Consider the following 18,935-nt stretch of genomic DNA (forward strand, 5'->3'; position numbering starts at 1 on the left):
GTGGCTTGCGGGCTCTAGAGCTCAGGCTCAGTAGTTGTGGCGCACAGGCTTAGTTGCTCCACGGCACGTGGGATCTTCCCGGGCCAGGGCTGAAACCCGTGTCCCTTGCATTGGCAGGCAGATTCTTAACCACTGCGCCACCAGGAAAGCCCCCAAATTATTCTTATATATAACAATGCAACTATTAATGCTTTACTACATCTGTTTGTTTTAGCCACTCATTCTCTATGTATTTATGTGTATATAAATTTTTTTAAAAACACATTTTTTTCTTAATTTGACAGTAAGTTGACAATCAGCAGCAGACCTTTAGGCCCAAACACAAACACTTCAGAGTGTGAATTTCCTAAAAACAATTATTTCAGATGCCCTAAAACTTACTCCTTGGACCTCTTCTCTATCTACAATTACTCTCTTGGCAATCCCATGCAGTCTCATGGTTTTAAATACCACCTATATGCTGATGCCTCTGAAACTTATATATCTAGCCTGGACTGCTGCTCTGAACTCCAGACTCATATATCCAACTGCCTACCTGACATCTAATTATTAGGATATCTAATAGCCATCCTATACTTAAAATCACCAAAAGCTCAAGTCATGATATTCCCTCCCAAACTGTCTCTTTCTGCAGTCTCTCCTATCTCAGTTAATGACAGTTACTCAGGCCAAAAATCTAGGTGTCATCCTTGACTCCTCCTTCCCCCACATCCCATATTCCATCCATCTGTATGCATGCCATCAATTGCATCAGTATATCCTGACAGTTCTATCTTCAAAATAATATCTGAATTTGACTACTGGTCACCGCAAAAGCTACCACTATGTTGGTTCAAGTCATCATCATTTCTTGCTTGGAATAAAGTCTAGATTAGCCTCCTCTCTGCTACCCTTATGTATTTTCAACAGAGCAAACAGTGACTTATGAAAAGCTACTTCTCTGCTCAAACCCTCCAATCTCATTTGGAAAGTCTTTACTTTGCCCTACATGACCTGGCCTTCATTATCTTGTTTTTTTTTTTTTGCGGTACATGGGCCTCTCACTGTTGTGGCCTCTCCCGTTGTGGAGCACAGGCTCCGGACACGCAGGCTCAGCGGCCACGGCCCACGGGCCCAGCCGCTCCGCGGCACATGGGGTCTTCCTGGACCGGGGCACGAACCCACGTCCCCTGCATCGGCAGGCAGACTCTCAACCACTGCGCCACCAGGGAAGCCCTCTTGTTTTAATTTAACCTCACTGCCTACTACTCTTTCCATCATTCTCTTTACCAGCTATGTAGGCCTCCTTGCTGTCTCTCAAAAAAGCTAAGTGTATTCCCAACTCAGTGATTTTGTATTTTCTGAGCCATCTGCCTAGGGCCTTTATCTCATCAAGATCTCTGCACAGTTAACTCCCTTACTTCCTTAGTGTCTTTACTCAAAGTCACCAGTCATCTTCTCAGGGAGGTCTTCTACTGCTATTCCATCTAACATGACAAACTTGCCCTTAACATTTCATATTCCTTTTCCCTGCTTATTTTCACGCTTAGCATGTATTACGAAACATACTACGTTTTTTTTGGTTGTTGTTTATTTATTTATTTATTGCTGCAGTGGGTCTTCGCTTTGTGCGGGCTTTCTCTAGTTGCAGCGAGTGGGGGCTACTCTTTGTTGTGGCGCATGGGTTTCTCATTGCGGTGGCTTCCCTTGTTGCAGAGCATGGGCTCTAGGCGTATGGGCTTCGGTAGTTGTAGCACGTGGGCTCAGTAGTTGTGGCTTGTGGGCTCTAGAGCACAGGCTCAGTAGTTGTGGCACAGGGGCTTAGTTGCTCCACAGCATGTGGGATCTTCCCAGACCAGGGCTTGAACCTGTGTCCCCTGCATTGGCAGGCAGATTCTTAACCACTGCGCCACCAGGGAAGCCCCAATACTATGTATTTTTTGACTTATTTATTGACTGGTTTATTCTTGGAATAAAAGCTCCTTGAAGACCTGTCTTTTTTGTTCACTACTCTATCCTAGAGTGGCATTCTCTGAAACATAAGTGGTACTCAACAAATACCTCCTGAATGAATATTAGTCTGTAAATCCTACATGTGAAGAATTCCAGGCATAAATCCTAACTAGTTTTAGACTATAAGTCACCCCCATAAAATGGTTGAAAGTTAGCTATAGCAATGTTCACAACTGTGGTTTGAGTTTGTCAAGAAGCACCTAGAAAGGTTAGTTAAGATAACTGAATCTGGAAGGAGGATCAAAAACATTAAAAATTTTAAGGTTGACCATGATCCTTTATAGCCAGAATCTTAAAAGAGATCTAATAAGCCATGTTTACCAAGTGATTCTCAGGTTTGAAACATCTGGGACTCACTGGGCCACAGGAGACATAAAGAATACTGAGAATCTAGGTGCTGAGACACAGAAACATATATTCTGGTCTTTCCTCCAAGTTTTCATGAAAAAACTATTTATTTATTTAAAGAATCAATTTTATTTATTTATTTATTTTTGGTTGCATTGGGTCTTCGTTGCTGCACGTGGGCTTTCTCTAGTTGCAGCAAGCAGGGGCTACTCTTCGTTGTGGTGTGCAGGGGCTACTCCTTGTCACGGTGTGCGGGCTTCTCATTGCAGTGGCTTCTCTTGTTGCAGAGCACAGGCTGTAGGAGCACGGGCTTCAGTAGTTGTGGCACGCGGAATCAGTAGTTGTGGCTCACAGGGTCTAGAGCGCAGGCTTAGTAGTTGTGGCACACGGGCTTAGTTGCTCTGCGGCATGTGGGATCTTCCTGGACCAGGGATTGAACCCGTGTCTCCTGCACTGGCAGGCAGATTCTTAACCACTGCGCCACCAGGGAAGTCCCCCAAAAAATATTTAATTGTCAGAGAAAGTGGTAAAGTCATTTAACTTTGAACTGCTTTTATTAAAACTTTTTTTTTCTGATTACAAAAGTAATTTTTAAAAGACCAATCATTACAATAAACTCCTCTATAATCCCACTTTCTTCCCAAAGATAACTACAGTTAAGTTCATGTATGCTTATGCAGATTTGTTCTAGGCCAAAGGAAAGATGTCTCTCTCTCTCTCTCTCTCTCTATATATATATATAGGATGGTGTGTGTATATATATATATTTTCTTTTAAAACAAAAAGGATTCATGTATACACACTGATCAAGTTTTTTTTTTTTTAAGCTTCACGTATTAGACAGCAATAAATTCTTCTCATTTTTTTAGTGGCTAGAAGAATTTCATTTATAAAATGCTACTACAACTAGCAGTCATTTAGACTGATTTTAATTATTTAATATTATAAATAATGTAATAATAATTCTTGTATGTTCATCTTTTCACATTTCTGTGGTATATCTGTGGAATAAGTTACTGGAGGTGGATTTGAGTCAATGAGTATTTTAAATACTGATATGTTAAACTGTTTCCTCTAAAGATTATATTAGTTACATTTTCAGTGTTTGTTTATTCAGACTCTTGACGATACTGTGCATTATTATCTCCCTAATAATGGCTAACCTAATAGGTGAATATGATCTTTATATTTATGTATTCAAACTTATCAATCTTTCCCTTTATGGCTTCAGGATTCCACGCCATGTTTATAAAAGGCCACCCACTCCCGAAAGATTTTCTTTTCTTTTTTTTTTGCGGTACACGGGCCTCTCACTGTTGTGGCCTCTCCCATTGCGGAGCACAGGCTCCGGATGCGCAGGCTCAGCGGCCATGGCTCACGGGCCCAGCCGCTCCACGGCATGTGGGATTTTCCCAGACCAGGGCACAAACCCATGTCCCCTGCATCGGCAGGCGGACTCTCAACCACTGCGCCACCAGGGAAGCCCCCGAAAGATTTTCTTTTAATGCTTTTTAAAAAAATGTAAAACTTTTACTCATTTAAAAATTATTTTATTGGGAATTCGGGATTAATAGATGCACACTGCTGTGTGTAAAATAGAAAAACACCAAGGACCTACTGTGTAGCACAGGGAACTATATTCAATGTCTTGTGATAGCCTATAATGGAAAAGAATCTGAAAAAGGATAAATACATATATATATGTATAACTGAATCACTTTGCTATACACCTGAAACACTGCAAATCAACTACACTTCAATTTAAAAAAAAAATCCTGCAACTATTACATTAAAATTTAAATAATAAAAATAGATGAGCCCCCCCAATTATTTTAGTGGAACGAACAAAACTCTAATTTTTATTTTTTTAAATTAAAAAAAACCTTTCTTTTAAAGACTCTTAATTCTTTTAAATGTGAATAACTGAAGGGTGATAGTCTGGCAAAAATTACTGAGAAATATGGTAATTCTAAAGCAATGGACAAATATTACCTTAAAGAAAAATTATTGTAAACATAATTTAGATGTTTCTAGCATTTGTATACTCAAATATTATGCAATAAAAGAACAGATGCTTGTAAGCCTCCTTTTAGATAACTCTGGCTATAAAGGGAAACAATTCAGATATACAATTTTTCTATTTAACAGTGAAGATATCTAGCGACTCTCCACTAGAAGAATATATACCTATATGATCTTCAAATTCTCATATTGAAGATAAATAAAAGTCAAAATTTATGATAGCAACTCATGTCCAAAAAATGATTTTCAGAAAGAAAAGTTGAAATCATATGCTGAATTTACTTTTAAATTAGGAAAGACTTTCTTGCCAATTCCAAATGAGGTACCATGGCAGAAATGGGCTTAATATTTCATAAGTCTTTGAACATATTGGGTTTCTTTGTAACATTTTAATTAATAGCAAAAGTTCATTACTGGAATTTCAGTATCCAACTAATGAATAAACAAATAATAAATAGTAAAAGCTTCGAATATTAAATAAATGGTCAAGACTATTTAAAGCAGAAAGAATATCCAGTAGATCACTTAGGAATGCTAAAGGCAGATATTCAAGCCACAGATTCTACAGTGAATGTTAATACATTTTGCATCCTGTGACTTGAATATGTCTTTGCTCATTTGACTAAGGTATCACAATCAAGCTATTCAGTTCAACCTCACAGTCTGGCTCAACCATACAATTAAAAAAAGAAAAGAAAAGAAAAAACTACACCACTGAATTATAATGAATATTTATAAGAAGACTACCAAAAGAGTGTGCATTTAATCATTACGAATACTTTTTTAAAGATAGGATTTGTAAAACATTTTGTTCTTTAACAGAACACTGCTCATATTTATGAGCCCTAAAAAATGCAAAATAGCTATCAGCTTCACGTGTAAACAATCTTACACAAGAGTTATTTACATAGGAGCTTACACAAACCCAAAAAATTTAGTTTCCTTTAAGGACTGAGTTTAATGTGTGTTTTTTTTTTTAAAATAAATTTACTTATTTTATCTATTTATTTTTGGCTGCGTTGGGTCTTGCTGCACGCAGGCTTTCTCTAGTTGCAGTGAGCGAGGGTTTACTCTTGGTTGTGGTGTGCAGGCTTCTCACTACGGTGGCCTCTCTTGTTGCAGAGCACGGGCTCTAGGCATGCGGGCTTTAGCAGTTGTGGCACGCGGGGCTCTAGAGTACAGGCTCAGTAGTTGTGGCACATGAGCTTAGTTGCTCCGTGGCATGTGGGATCTCCCCAGACCAGGGCTCGAACCTGTGTCCCCTGCATTGGCAGGCAGATTCTTAACCACTGAGCCACCAGGGAAGCCCTAATGTGTGTTTTATTGTGTGTGTGTGGTGGGGGGAGGGCGGGTGGGCCGTGCTGCTCAGCTTGCAGGATCTTAGTTCCCCAACCAGGGATTGAACCTGGGTCCTCGGCAGTGAAAGCACAGAGTCCTAACCACTGGACCGCCAGGGAGTTCCCGGGACTGAGTTTAATTTAATGTTTACCTTTCTATTTCAGGGCCCCACACTAAAGAAAAGGGGCAGGGGTATAAAATTAAGGATTAAACATGTCTCCTTTTAAAGCAATTTTTCACTAACAAAAATAACAGGCTGCTTAACAAAGAAATCAAACATTCCATACAAATATGAAATCATTCCATACCTCTTGTCAGCAAGATCTGTTTTATTTCCTACTAGCATGATGATAACATCACTCCCTCTTTCTGTTCTGACATCATCAATCCACTTTGTAGTTTGCTGGAATGAGTTAACATCTGGTATATAGGAGGGTGGATAGAGAAATTAGTGTTATTCCAAGTGCTCCAAGTGAAGGACCAAACAAAGAAAAAAGAGGAAAAAAAAAAAGTACTGGAAGTTGGAAGGGGGTTGGCACATTAGGACCCACTTTTAATGTGCCTGCAACATAACTCCATTTTATCTGAGTATAAATATCAATGATCTAAACAAATCACAACAGTAAAGTCCTTAAGGTACCTTTTATAATAGTTTAAAATTTTTGGACATGACCAAGTGAGTATAATGTACTATATGTAATTGAAAAAAAAATTTTTTTAATGTATGGACAGCTATGGCAGATAATATGGTGTCATGTTGCCACAATGCTTTTTTGATTACTTAAACATACCAAACATGACAAAGAAAGCATCTCCAAAAGTATGTCAGCCAGTAAGTCCCAACACATCCACAAAATTTGTAAAGCCTTTAAATAGCTTTCAACACCACTCTGTTTGCATTGCTTATTCAGTTTGTGATCACTTTAACTTGAAGCTTATTAGTTTAATGTACCAGAATCATTTATAACAAAATCCATCTTTTCTAGCCCTGGATTCTAAGTAGAGTACTTCAATACATCTTACAGCAGCTAAAGAAAACAACTTGCTAATATTTTAATGGCATGTGCACAAATTTCAAAGAAAAATACACCAGGTTTTACTTGATTTGGTTAAAGTAAGCACAAACATTTTAAAGCTGCAAAACTTGTGAATGCACAATAATGAACATACATTTTTAAAACAAGTAGCAACCCAAAGAAAAGCTTCAAGAAAAGAAAGACTGCATTTGGCACCTAACCAAAAAAAAGTCTCTGAATGCAAACCTCTTATAATTCTGCCATTGCAATTATCGTTAAGTAGATATGATTTCTGGTTGAGCAAATATGCAAAAATGTATACTAATAATATTACTAGCTCAAATCGGTAGATTGTTTATATAAGTCCAAGATGTGGTGCTATCCTGGTCTTCCTATAAATTATGGAGCACTATATGGAATGATGCTTAATATTGCCTAATATATCATAAACTGATTCACAAAGACAATTTTAATCAGACAGCATTTCCCTGTCAGTCACCAATGCTCCATTCAAAATTTACAGTCACTTAAAAAGCCAAAGGCACTATTAGTCAGTCTTGAAGGAAAAGAAAAAGGAAGACCATTACTTTTTTTAGTCTCCCATTTAAATTTTTTTCTTGGAGAGAAATGAAAGTATAATTCGTTAGCAACCAAGTAAATAAGTCAGAGAATCCAGATTTCATTCAAATGAAAATGATTAATAGAAAACTGCATATTATGTTTTCTCTGCCTTCCTCTATAGAGAGAGGATGGCTGGAAGGGGAAAGCAGAGAAAAGTTGGCTAGCGGAAGCTTTTAACAGTCTCAACAGAAGCCTTGAAGGATCTGGAGAACTTGGCAAGAGGCTTAAATGCAGATTATTTTATTTTAGAGAAATCTGAGATCAAGTTAAATAAAAAAGAAGACATTCTTCCAACCATAATTATGGTGTAGGGATAATAGGATACTAAGAAAGCCTTGGAGAGGATTCATAATTAGATCTAAAGGAAAAATTACAGGGCAAAAAAACCTGGCACAGTAGAAATAAGGCATATTGGTACAAACACCAAAGCAAATACTCTGACCTAGCTGGCCTGTGATAAGGTTTGCTATGATAAAACTCATTTTTACATGCCAGTATAGAAAACAAGCACAAGACAAGAACATGCATGCAACTAAGCTAAAGGTTGAAAGATTAGAAATGCATAATCCCCCCCCACTCACTTGTGATATCATAAACAACAACTGCCACAGTGGAGTCACGAATGTAGCTAGGAATCAAGCTCCTGAACCGCTCTTGACCTGCTGTGTCCCATAATTGCAATCGTACCTAACAATAAAATCAGTCAAACAAGCAAGAAAAATAAGAAAGGTCAACCCGTTGTAAAATACCTACTTGTGATATCGTAAACTACTACGGCTGCAGCAGAATCACGGATGTAACTGGGAATGAGGCTACGGAAACGTTCCTGACCCGCAGTATCCCATAGCTGCAGCCTGATCTGTGGGATGGGGAAAAAAAAAAAAAAAACAAAAAAAAAAACAAAAAAAAAAACCAAATTCATACTAAAAAGAAATAATGTTTTTAAAGGGAGGAGGGTGGCAAGGAGGTAAAAAGGAAACTCATGCAAAAGGTTACAGGGATGTGAGGAATGAAAACAACACAAAACTCCTTTCCTTTTTCAAAAGGGAATAATATTTAAATTTGGCTTGCTCTGAAGGTATATAACTCAAAAAAAATGGCAATATGAAAGATTTCACAGAATCAGAAGTACAGCTTCCTTTTTTTTCCCCTCCCTGTAACCTCTCTTTGAATCCTATGCGTTCCGGAGAGCAAAAGTAGACTGCTGATGTTCAAATAGTGAACATAAAAGGGAAAAACAAAGGTAAATGTCAGTGATCATTGTCAACATCCCCTTTTCTGCAAGCCTCTCTGAAACTAAAATAAAATGTCTCTTTTCTCTATTGGATTCAGAACACTTTGAAATTGGATCTCTGATTACTGTGCTTATGCTTCTCCCACACATTTCTTCCTAGAACACTGTATATAATCTAGCAAAAAGGACAAATATCTTTTTGCAAAAGATATTTTGTAAAAATATCTTTACTTTTTCACATCTACATTCCAGGAAGAAAAGTCTGAAAACAAGCATTAAGTTCTCTTACCATCATAAAGCAGTTTCTGTTTTCAAATTTTAAGAAATAGAATGCTATATGTTAAAACATAAAAGAGAACATACAAAAGAAAAAAACTCACAAACTTATAAGAAATAGCATTAGAGATAACTTTTTTGGGTATAGATCCCAAAATAATGCATTTAAGAGAGTCACTGTTTAGGTGACAGAAATCTCTTCAAGGGGTAGCAGGCTAGAATACAGGATTTATATTGCACTTAAAAGGAGTATTCCAAAAGATGGAAGACAAAAATCTAACAAGTAAATGCACATTACTTTTTTCTATTCAGAGTCACTTTGGTACATGTCATATTCTGACAAATAAAACCTTGAGGTTCACAAACTGTGTGATATTCAAATGAAATCTTTTTGAATGCCTCAAGAGTGGTATTCAAAAGGTCTTTAGCAGCTCTAATTCCTTCTTGAAAATATTCTTATCTCAATGCTATTTGTTATAATTTTCCAAATCAAGACAAAATTTTGTTTAACAAGTCTAGGGCCATCAGAGTTTTACAAATAACAGCTTTCTCTCCCCTTTGGATTCTACTTGGGGATAAAAAACTCAAAGTGCTAAGTACTACTCACTCTATAATAACAGTTTTTCTCAAGGCCTGTAAACTAACTTTGGCAACTTTGCTAAGTACTTCTTATGGTGACAAACATCGATTATAGTTTTGATCATAATTTTCTATCCTGGAGTGTTGCAGAAAATCGCACACTGAAAACATTACTCACTGTTCGATCCTCTAAGTACATTGTTTTTGATAAAAAGTCAATACCAATTGTTGCCTGTAAAACAAAACAAAACAAAACAAAACAAAGAAGTTAAAAATAGTAATAGTTTAATGGCAGTCAGCAGTTTAGGGTTCAAGTGGGAATTATGATTGTGGAAGAAATAATGAATAAACATATAAACATATCATAGTCAAATAAAAATGAACAAAATTTTCAGTGATAATGGCTTCTACCTACTGAGCACTTGCTGTGTATTAGAGATTCTTTTAAGCCCTTTGCATGATCATCTCTAAGGCTAATACGTCTCTACAAGTAGCTAGTAGCATCATTATTTTTCTCATTTTATACATAACAATATTGGGGTTTGGAGAAGTTAAATAACTTGTCTAAAGACATAAAGCTTCTGCTGTGGAGTTGGGAATAAAAGTCCAACTCTGGGCTTCCCTGGTGGCGCAGTGGTTGAGAGTCTGCCTGCCGATGCAGGGGATACGGGTTCGTGCCCCGGTCCGGGAAGATCCCACGTGCCGCGGAGCGGCTGTGCCCACGAGCCATGGCCACTGAGCCTGCGCATCCAGAGCCTGTGCTCCGCAACGGGAGAGGCCACAACAGTGAGAGGCCTGCGTACCGCAAAAAAAAAAAAAAAAAAGACCTGGCACAGCCAAATAAATAAATATTAAAAAAAAAAAACTTTCTAAAAAAAAAAAATAAAGATAGGTTTTATTTTTAAATTGTCATAAAATTTGACATTTTAACTATTTAAGGTGTATAATTTAATGGCATTAATTACATTCACAACTGTACAACTGTCAACACTATTTACAAAACTTTTTCACCACCCCAAACAGAAACTTTGTACCCATTAAGCAATACCAAATTACAATGTATGGATATATGACAATTTGTTTATCCATTCATCTATTGATGGACACTTTTGGCTACTATGAGTTCCTGTTTTCAATTCTTTTTGGTATATACCTAGGAGTAAAATTGCTGGGCCATATGGTAATTCTACTTAACTTTGTGAGGAAAGTTTCTGCAGCAGCTGTGCTATTTTAAAGTCCAACTAGTGATATATTCCTATTTTTCCCTTTTCTATATAAATAGCCATCCTAGTGGGTGTGAAGTGAAATGTTACTGTCGTTTTGATTTGCATTTTTCTAATGACTAACGATGCTAAACATCTTTTCATGCTTTCAGGTGCTTATTGGTCATTTGTATATCCTCTCTGGAGAAATGTCTATTCAGTCCTTTGCCTATCTTTAAATTGAGTTTGTCATTTTGTTATTTGTAGGAGTTCTTTATATATTCTGGATATTAAATCTTTATCAGATATGTAACTTTCAAATATTTCCCCCTATTCTGTAGGTTGGGCCTGGTGCCTCTACTGAAAATCAATTGTCAAGAGATATATATATTTATTTATAGGTTCTCAATCCTATTACATTGGTCTGTATGTCTACCCTTATGCCATTACCACACTGTTTTAATTACTGTAGCTTTGTAGGAAATTTTGAAATTGGGAAGTGTGAGTCCTCCAACTTTATTTTTCTTTTTCAATAATACCTTAGCTATTAATATCTTGGTGAATTAGGATCAGGTCTTTCATTTCTACAAAAATGGCAGTAGGAATTTTGATAGGGATTGCACTGAATTTGTAGGTTGCTTTGGGTGGTTGGTACTGACATCTTAACAATGTTAAGTTTTCTGATTTATTTACCTGGGATGTCTCTCCATTTAATTAGGTCTCCTTTATTTTTTTTGAGTAGTTTTGTTGATTTCCATTTCACACGGACTTGTATTTTAAAACAAACAACAACAACAACAGAAGAAGATGCTTCCTCCTTTATCCCAAACTATGTGACTAATACACAACCTAAGTACTAATTCCACCTTATGACATTCAATCTGAAAATTATATCTGCCATAGGGTGGGACAATGGGCTTATAAACTTGAATTACTATGCAAGAGCATCTAATTGACAAACCTCAGGAGTGTACAGGAGTGGCACAGCTGCATTTAAGAAATCTCACCAGTAGAACCTCATTTGCTCAGACAGTGTGGCAGAGGTAGTTAACTACCATCCATCTACCCCTTCCTCCTTACTAACACAATCAAACATTTACTTAAAACCATACTTTTCCCATGAAAAAAATTACATTTTTCAGGCTTCTTTGAACTTTAAATAAATGGGGTTAACTCAGTTCGGAGGTACGTTCTTGTTTCTTCCCCCCTTTCCTCCGTCTTTCTTCCTGAACTGTGGCTACCAAGGCTGGAACTCCAGGAACCATTCAGTAACCATGAGGCAAATTTCAATATGGAAGTCATATATTAGATCAGGTTAAAAAGAAAGTTAGAAGGAGTCTTGGTCCTGGATGACCATGGAGCTGCCACACAAGTGCTGAAACACACTACCTTTAGACTTCTTTTACATGAAAAAAAATTCTCATGTCACTTATCAATGTTATTTTGTGTTTGTTATAAACAGCTCAAAATAATTTTTAATGGCTATAAATAGAAACAAGCATTTTCAGATCTCACAGTCAAGACAAATGTTTTTACAATTAGTACTAAGTCAAACTTTATGATAAAATGTACAACAGTCCCCTCCTTGCACTGTACTATCCTAGTTTTGGGGCATCAGTTAAACCACTGAACTCATAAAGATCAAGATTAACCTGAAAAACATCCTGTTGTTACTCTTCTTTTTAGTTAATTTTATTCCAAGCTGAGCTACTACAAAATAGAAGTCGATCAGCTGTAAGAATTAAGCCAACAGCAGGAAGAAAAGAAAGGAGATGGCTGGGAAACTAATCGTTATCAGCTTTTCCAGCATCTTGAATGCTACTGATGAGGAACTAATTCAAATTTTCATAAAAGATGGATGAGACATTAGTGCTGCTTCTTGCTCATCTCCTTAAAAAAGTGCAAAAGGCAATAACTGCAGAAGAAACCAAAGAGAAAATTCTCCCATGTATCTTAATTTACAACTTCATATTATCTTAAATGTTAACTAATTCATTGGTTTTGAGGGGGCAGGGGTCTGCTTTGTAAAAAAAACAAATTAAACTGAGTACTTATAAAAGGAGCTCACAATTCAAGATTGAATAATGGTTTATCCAAATATACTGGAGCCAAGATAACAGTAACTTTTACTTGTTTAGCTATTTTATTTGGATGCTCTCCACTTAGAATGGTGCTTATTTACCCCAACAGCTATTTTATAAAAGATTCAGATGTAAGCTACTATTGTGTCTGACTCCATAAATAGTGGTTTGTCACCTGTCCTGATGCCACAGAAGCCAGAGACCCATAAACATTATGATTTTCCATATGGGACATGATTTTTCCAATACAAAACTAACTAGGTAAGGAAAACAAGTTTTCTTCTGTATGAAGCAATGATAATCAGTTTCCTTCTGTGGTCCAAACACACATAAAGCTCTGTTGCCTGGTTGCTGCCTTCTCTAGCAAGAGAAAATAGAGAAATAATGAGTTGAAAGAGGCAATGACCAAAGGAAGAAAAGAGTGGGGAAGTTAAAAGAATTTAAAATTGAGTAACAGAGATAAATAAAAAGAATGAGGAAAGGAAAACGACCCCAGAAAGAAGATGCTGATACAGAATCCAATTTAGAAGGGAATCCCATTTAAAAATGTTTACATATATGTACATATGTGGGAAAAAATATATGTATATACATTTTTCCCCTAGATACCTTTGTGTCATATTATATTTCTGTCGATTAGGACAGAAACTAGGTAGAGTCTGTGAATTTTAAAAATGAGTCATTAAAATGGACATAAAATTTTAGTTCTGCAAGGTGAACACGTTCTAGAGATCTGCTGCACAGCATTGTGCATATAGATGACAATACTGTATTGTATACACTTAAAAATCTAATAAGAAGGTAAAATCTCATGTAAGTGTTCTTACCACAATGAAAAAAAAGAACCTCACCCCCACCCCAAATAAAATGACAATACTTCTGGAAAAGAAAAAAAAAAGTCATTAAAAATTAAACAAAAATAAAAAGACAAATCAAACACAGAATCAGCAAAACAGTCCATCTAGTTAAGGATTTTGTTTCTACTGATAAGCTAGAATTCTGTATAGAATAATCTAGAGCTTTAACTTAAAGAGATTAAGGATATATTTATTCACCACCACCATCTTTCTGGACAAGTTCATTAGAGTGTCTAAAACCCACTGTTTGGACTTCTCTGGTGGTGCAGTGGTTAAGAATCCGCCTGCCAATGCAGGGGACACAGGTTGGATCCCTGGTCCGGGAAGATCCCACATGCCACAGAGCAACTAAGCCCACAGCTTAGTTGCACCACAACTACTGAACCTGCGAGCCACAACTACTAAGCCCACGTGCCACAACTACTGAAGCCTGCACGCCTAGAGCCCATGCTCCGCAACAACAGAAGCCACAGCAATAAGAAGCCCGCACACCACAATAAAGAATAGCCCCAGCTTGCCACAACTAGAGAAAGCTTGCACGCAGCAACGAAGACCCAATGCAGCCAAAAGTAAATAAAATTTTAAAAATAAATAAATAAAACTCACTGTTTTATCTATGCTGTCCTGAACTTAACTGTTGATTTGTAACAGCCTTTGGAATAAGAAATTCTCTAAATTCAAAGTAATCTCTAAGGTTACTCTGAGCAATATAATCTTCCTCAAATAAAAGAATTAAACTACTCCAACTGTGGGAATCTTTCTCGAGCTTATTTACATTAAGCTGAACTATATAAAATGGCCAATATTATACCATTTTTGAATGATAAAAATAGCAATGTAATATGGTTCAAACTGATACAGTTGAAACTGTCAGAAAAATCTGTTGGTTTACAATTGGTAAAAGAAAAAGAAGTGGTGAATGCTAGAGCAACTTAAGAGAAACGCTTCCAGACTCTCTAACTAGAAATAAGTTTCCCAGATAACTTAGATTTTTTGCTTTACTTTGAAATAATGACCAAAATATGGTCAATTAAGGACTCTTCTGGCCAACCAGTTTAGTCTTTTTCAAATGAAATTAATTCAGTGCAAAGGAATCATAAATAGGGCATGAATTATGAATTACATAAAATTTATTTTTGTGAAATAAAACTTCACTAAGTTTCAGATATATATTACATATGGCTCAATAATACATTTCTAGCTATGAGACTAGCTCTTCAATTATTCATTTCAGAAGTCTTTCTCTTGTGTGTATGGTGGAGGTAGAGGTAGGGAATCTTCAAATAATCCACTGAACAACTCTTCACCTGATAACTAAGTTTGCAGCTAACGACATATGGTCAATTCTTCATATATCAAGTTAATACTTGATATGCTGTCAAGCTGATTTCCCTAGGTAAGGATGTGGGGTGCTACATTATCCAAATTTTCCTGTTAGAGCTAAACTAAGATAGTACCTCGGACTGTACCTAATTCTTACAAAAACTTGTAGTTTACATTGTAAATCAGTATCTCCTATTAATGCCAAAGTACAATGATATTTTGGCTTCACTAGCAACAACTTCTTCACAAAGAATCAAAATCTTTCCTTATCTCAAATTCTGTGTAACCTCACCCCATCAACATCACTGCCCTTATAAATGTCTGAATGAACAGCAGCAATAGTCTTACTGCATAAGTAGCAACAGCACTTTAGGTGTGCCGGAAATATCTCCTTAATTTCACAGAGAACTTGGGTAAAATGAAATACTTCAGAAATACTCAGAGAACTCCAACTACAGGCTCTAGCTCATAATTCTTTAGCCTAAGACTCTGACTCTAGTTCAAAATTTTTAGCGTATGGTATTTGGTTCCACTCCCAAAGATATGAGCTCAACACTCTCAGGAACTTTCTACATATGGCTCAATGACATCAATACTTTCTTCAGTCCCTAAGACTGGTATTTATAGTTTCTCTGCTGAAGAGAGAGAGAAGCATTGCTCAGAATCAAAATATGGTATGCAAGAGGTCATCTAGGTGAAGCTATAAGCTGTAGAGTTGCAGGGACCTAGAAAATTGAGGATATCCGATATAAACGGGTCCAAAAAAACCCGAAGTACTCTTGCTAACTGTACTATTTTTTCATTTCTAAACTTGCTCTTTTTATAGTGTCTTAGGATGTGACTAAACCATTTCTGAAATATTCAAAAGAATGTAATAAAATTTATACTATACATATTCATTGGCTTTTAAGAAGTGACTTTCCTTAAATGTCATGTTTATGTTTTAGTCATTCCTGTTTCATGATCGTTATGGGTTTTAATAAAAGGCTTAATTAGAAACAAATTCCTTTGGGGGTGAGATGGAAAGGTTCTTAATCTTGATTGTAGTAGTAGCTTCATAGGTGTACATATCTGTCAAAATTTATCAAAATGTAAGGAATTAATAATTCTTTACTACTATCGATTATAAGATCCCACTGAATATTTTGGATAAGTCTTTTGTCATGTGTGCCTTTTGCAAATCTATGGCTTGTCTTCTCATTCTCTTAACACTGTCTTTGGCAGAGCAGAAGTTTCTAATTTTAATGAAGTCCAGCTTATCAACTGCTTCTTTTATGGATCATGCCTTTGGTATTGTATCTAAAAAGTCACTGCCATATGCAAGATCATCTAGGTTCTCTCCAATGTTACCTTCCAGTAGCTTATTACAGAGTTTTACATTTAGGTCTGTGTTTAGGTCCATTCTGAGAATAGCCTCTGTATCTACATTCATTTGCATGCGGATGACCAGCTGTCCCAGCACAATTTGTTGAAGAGGGTATCTTTGCTCCATTGTACTGCCTTTGCTCCTTTGTCAAAGATCAATTAGAAAAACTTTTGTTTACATCTTAGTTCTACCATTTAGTAGTTGGATGGTTTTGGACAAATTGTACAAATTTGGACAAACTTTTTCCTAGAAAACAAATGCCCAAGTTTTTCAGTTTTCTTAGTGTTCAAACCAGAAAGCATATCCCTGAAATAAAATAAATATTTCAAATATGGGAAAATACATACTAAAAAAGGGACAGGATTCAGATTTTATATTTACCCTAAAAGCTTTCTGAAAAATAAAAAATGGTTTAATAATTGAGACAGAGGCAGTTAATTACTATGGAAATTAACCATTCCTTTAATCAGATCAACATTTGATATACTCCTAAGACAAATAATTGAAATCAAGTTTTTATACTAACTACACAGTAATACAGATGTAAAATACTTCAATTAAAAGGGATTTTTAAAAACTTTATTTTAATAAGAATATTTCAAAAAGTTGATACAGGGACTCTCCTGGTGGTCCAGTGGTTAGGACTCTGCGCTTCCACTGCAGGGGGCGTGAGTTTGACCCCTGGTTGGGGAACTAAGATCCCACAGGCTGTGCAGCAAAAAAGTTAATACAGAAAAAGATTTATAATGTGCTTAGGGCCTCAGTGAAAGTACCTGGTATGAAGATTACTAATTTATTCGTTTTAGCTTTTTCTTTGATTTTCGTTTCACAATTAAGCATTTTAAACTAAGATACATACACACATATAACTTAGATACATATGCAACTGAGAGCAGACATCCTTGTCTTGTTCTTGATCTTAAAGAGAACACATTCAGCCTTTAAACATTACGTCTGATGTTAGCTGTGGGTCTTTCATAGAGATACCCCTTATCTATCACATTTAGAAAGTTCCCTTGTATTCCTAATTTGCCAAGTGTTTTTATCATGAAAGGCTACTGGATTTTGTCAAATGCTTTTTCTGTGTCTGTTGAAATAATCGTGTGATTTTGTCCACACTGCGTGGCTTTTTTTTTCTTTTTGGCCGCACTGCGTGGCTTGTAGGATATTAGTTCCCCGACCAGGGATTGAACCCGGGCCCTCAGCAGTGAGAGTGTGGAGCCCTAACCACTGGACTGCCAGGGAATTCCCCTGATTTTGTCCTTTATTCTATTCATATAGCGTATTACATCACTTTCTGTATGTTAAACCAACCTTGCAATCTTGGTACTAACCTACCAATCCTACTTGGTAAATGGTATAGAACCTTTTTACAAGTTACCAGATTCAGTTCGGTAGTATTTTGCTGAGGACTATTGTGTTTATATTCATAAAGGATATTAGTCTGTAGTTTTATTTTTGATGTCTTTGCCTGGTTCGGGTATGAGAGTCATACTGACCTCATGGGATAAGTTGGGAAGTATTTCTTCTTCTGTTTTTGGAAGTTTACGAAGTATTAGTGTTGTTCTTTAAATATTTCATAGAATTGACCAGTGAAGCCATCTAGTCCTGCGATTTTCTTTGTAAGAAGTTTTTTGATTGATAACTCTATCTACTTGTTATAGGTATATTCAAATTTTCTATTTCTTCTTGAGTTAGTTTCGGTAGTTTGTATCTTTCTTGGAATTTATCCATTTCATCTAGGTTATCTAATTTGTTGGCATATAACTGTTCACAGTATTCCCTTATAATCCTGTTTATTTCTGTAAGGTCTTCTCCTTCACTCCTGATTTTAATAGTTTGAGCCTTCTTTTTTCTTGATTAGTCTACCTTTAGGTTTGTCAATTTTGCTGATCTTCTCTAAGAACCACTTTTGGTTTCACTGAATTTCTTGTTTTTCTGTTCTCTCTTCCATATATTTCTACTCTAATCTTTATCAGCTTCTGAATTAAGCACGTCTTTATTTTCTGTATTTTTGTTGTCCTGACACCTGGGGCCTTCCTTATACTGGAGGGACTGGCCATCCCAGGGTTTGCCAATTCCTAGAGAAGCAAAACTTGCCTATGGAGGGCCTTTAATATGAAAACCAACCAATCCAAACCCATACCCCAACCACCTCCTCTATCACACTCAGGGTCATTACTCCCCTGCCCTAATCACCCTAGGGCCAAGTAGCAGACAACTAGGAACAGCCCCTACAGCCCAGAGACCACTGAAATTACTCAAAGTAGGCAATCCTATATTTCCTTACCTGGTCTTACCCATCCTTCCCACAGAAATCACAATAAAGGCTAGTGCCTACATTTCCTGCTCATCCCCCCTTCACCTCCTGACCAATACCAGTACTTCTTCCATGTGCCCCCCTCATATGGCCTGGAGTGTCCCTTCCTCTTGAGATTTGTGTATAGTAAACTATCTTTACAATGGCAATCATCTCCTGATCTGTTGGCATCACCACACCTGAATAATAAAACCTACATTTTAAAGTAGTTTTTACTTCTGCTTGCTTTAGGTTTACTTTTCTTTTTCTAGTTTCTTAGGATAGAAGATTAAATTACTGATTTAATGTATCTATTCTTTTCCTTATAACACTGCTTTAGCTGTATCCCATAAGTTTTGATATGCTGTGGGGTTTTTTTTT

General features: G+C 36.5%; 1 protein-coding gene across 4 annotated transcripts in view; it reads right to left on the bottom strand.

Moving 5' to 3' along the window:
• Nucleotides 1-18,935, bottom strand: part of RAB6A (RAB6A, member RAS oncogene family) — a 73,613-nt gene that overhangs the window by 21,597 nt on the left and 33,081 nt on the right. For 3 of the 4 annotated variants that reach the window (XM_022593776.3, XM_089915301.1, XM_089915302.1), the window contains exons 3-5: nucleotides 9,605-9,658; nucleotides 7,919-8,024; nucleotides 6,009-6,120 (exon numbers count right to left, since the gene is read on the bottom strand). In XM_022593776.3, coding sequence (XP_022449484.1) covers nucleotides 6,009-6,120; nucleotides 7,919-8,024; nucleotides 9,605-9,658 — 272 coding nt within the window. Of the gene's footprint in view, nucleotides 1-6,008; nucleotides 6,121-7,918; nucleotides 8,025-8,090; nucleotides 8,197-9,604; nucleotides 9,659-18,935 lie in introns of all 4 variants that reach the window. The other variant, XM_022593777.3, reaches the window with a different exon arrangement.

The sequence above is a fragment of the Delphinapterus leucas genome, chromosome 7 (assembly GCF_059928025.1).
Source record: "Delphinapterus leucas isolate spDelLeu-1000000601 "Yukka" chromosome 7, BTC_Dleu_Yukka2, whole genome shotgun sequence".
NCBI classification, from domain to species: Eukaryota; Metazoa; Chordata; class Mammalia; order Artiodactyla; family Monodontidae; genus Delphinapterus; species Delphinapterus leucas.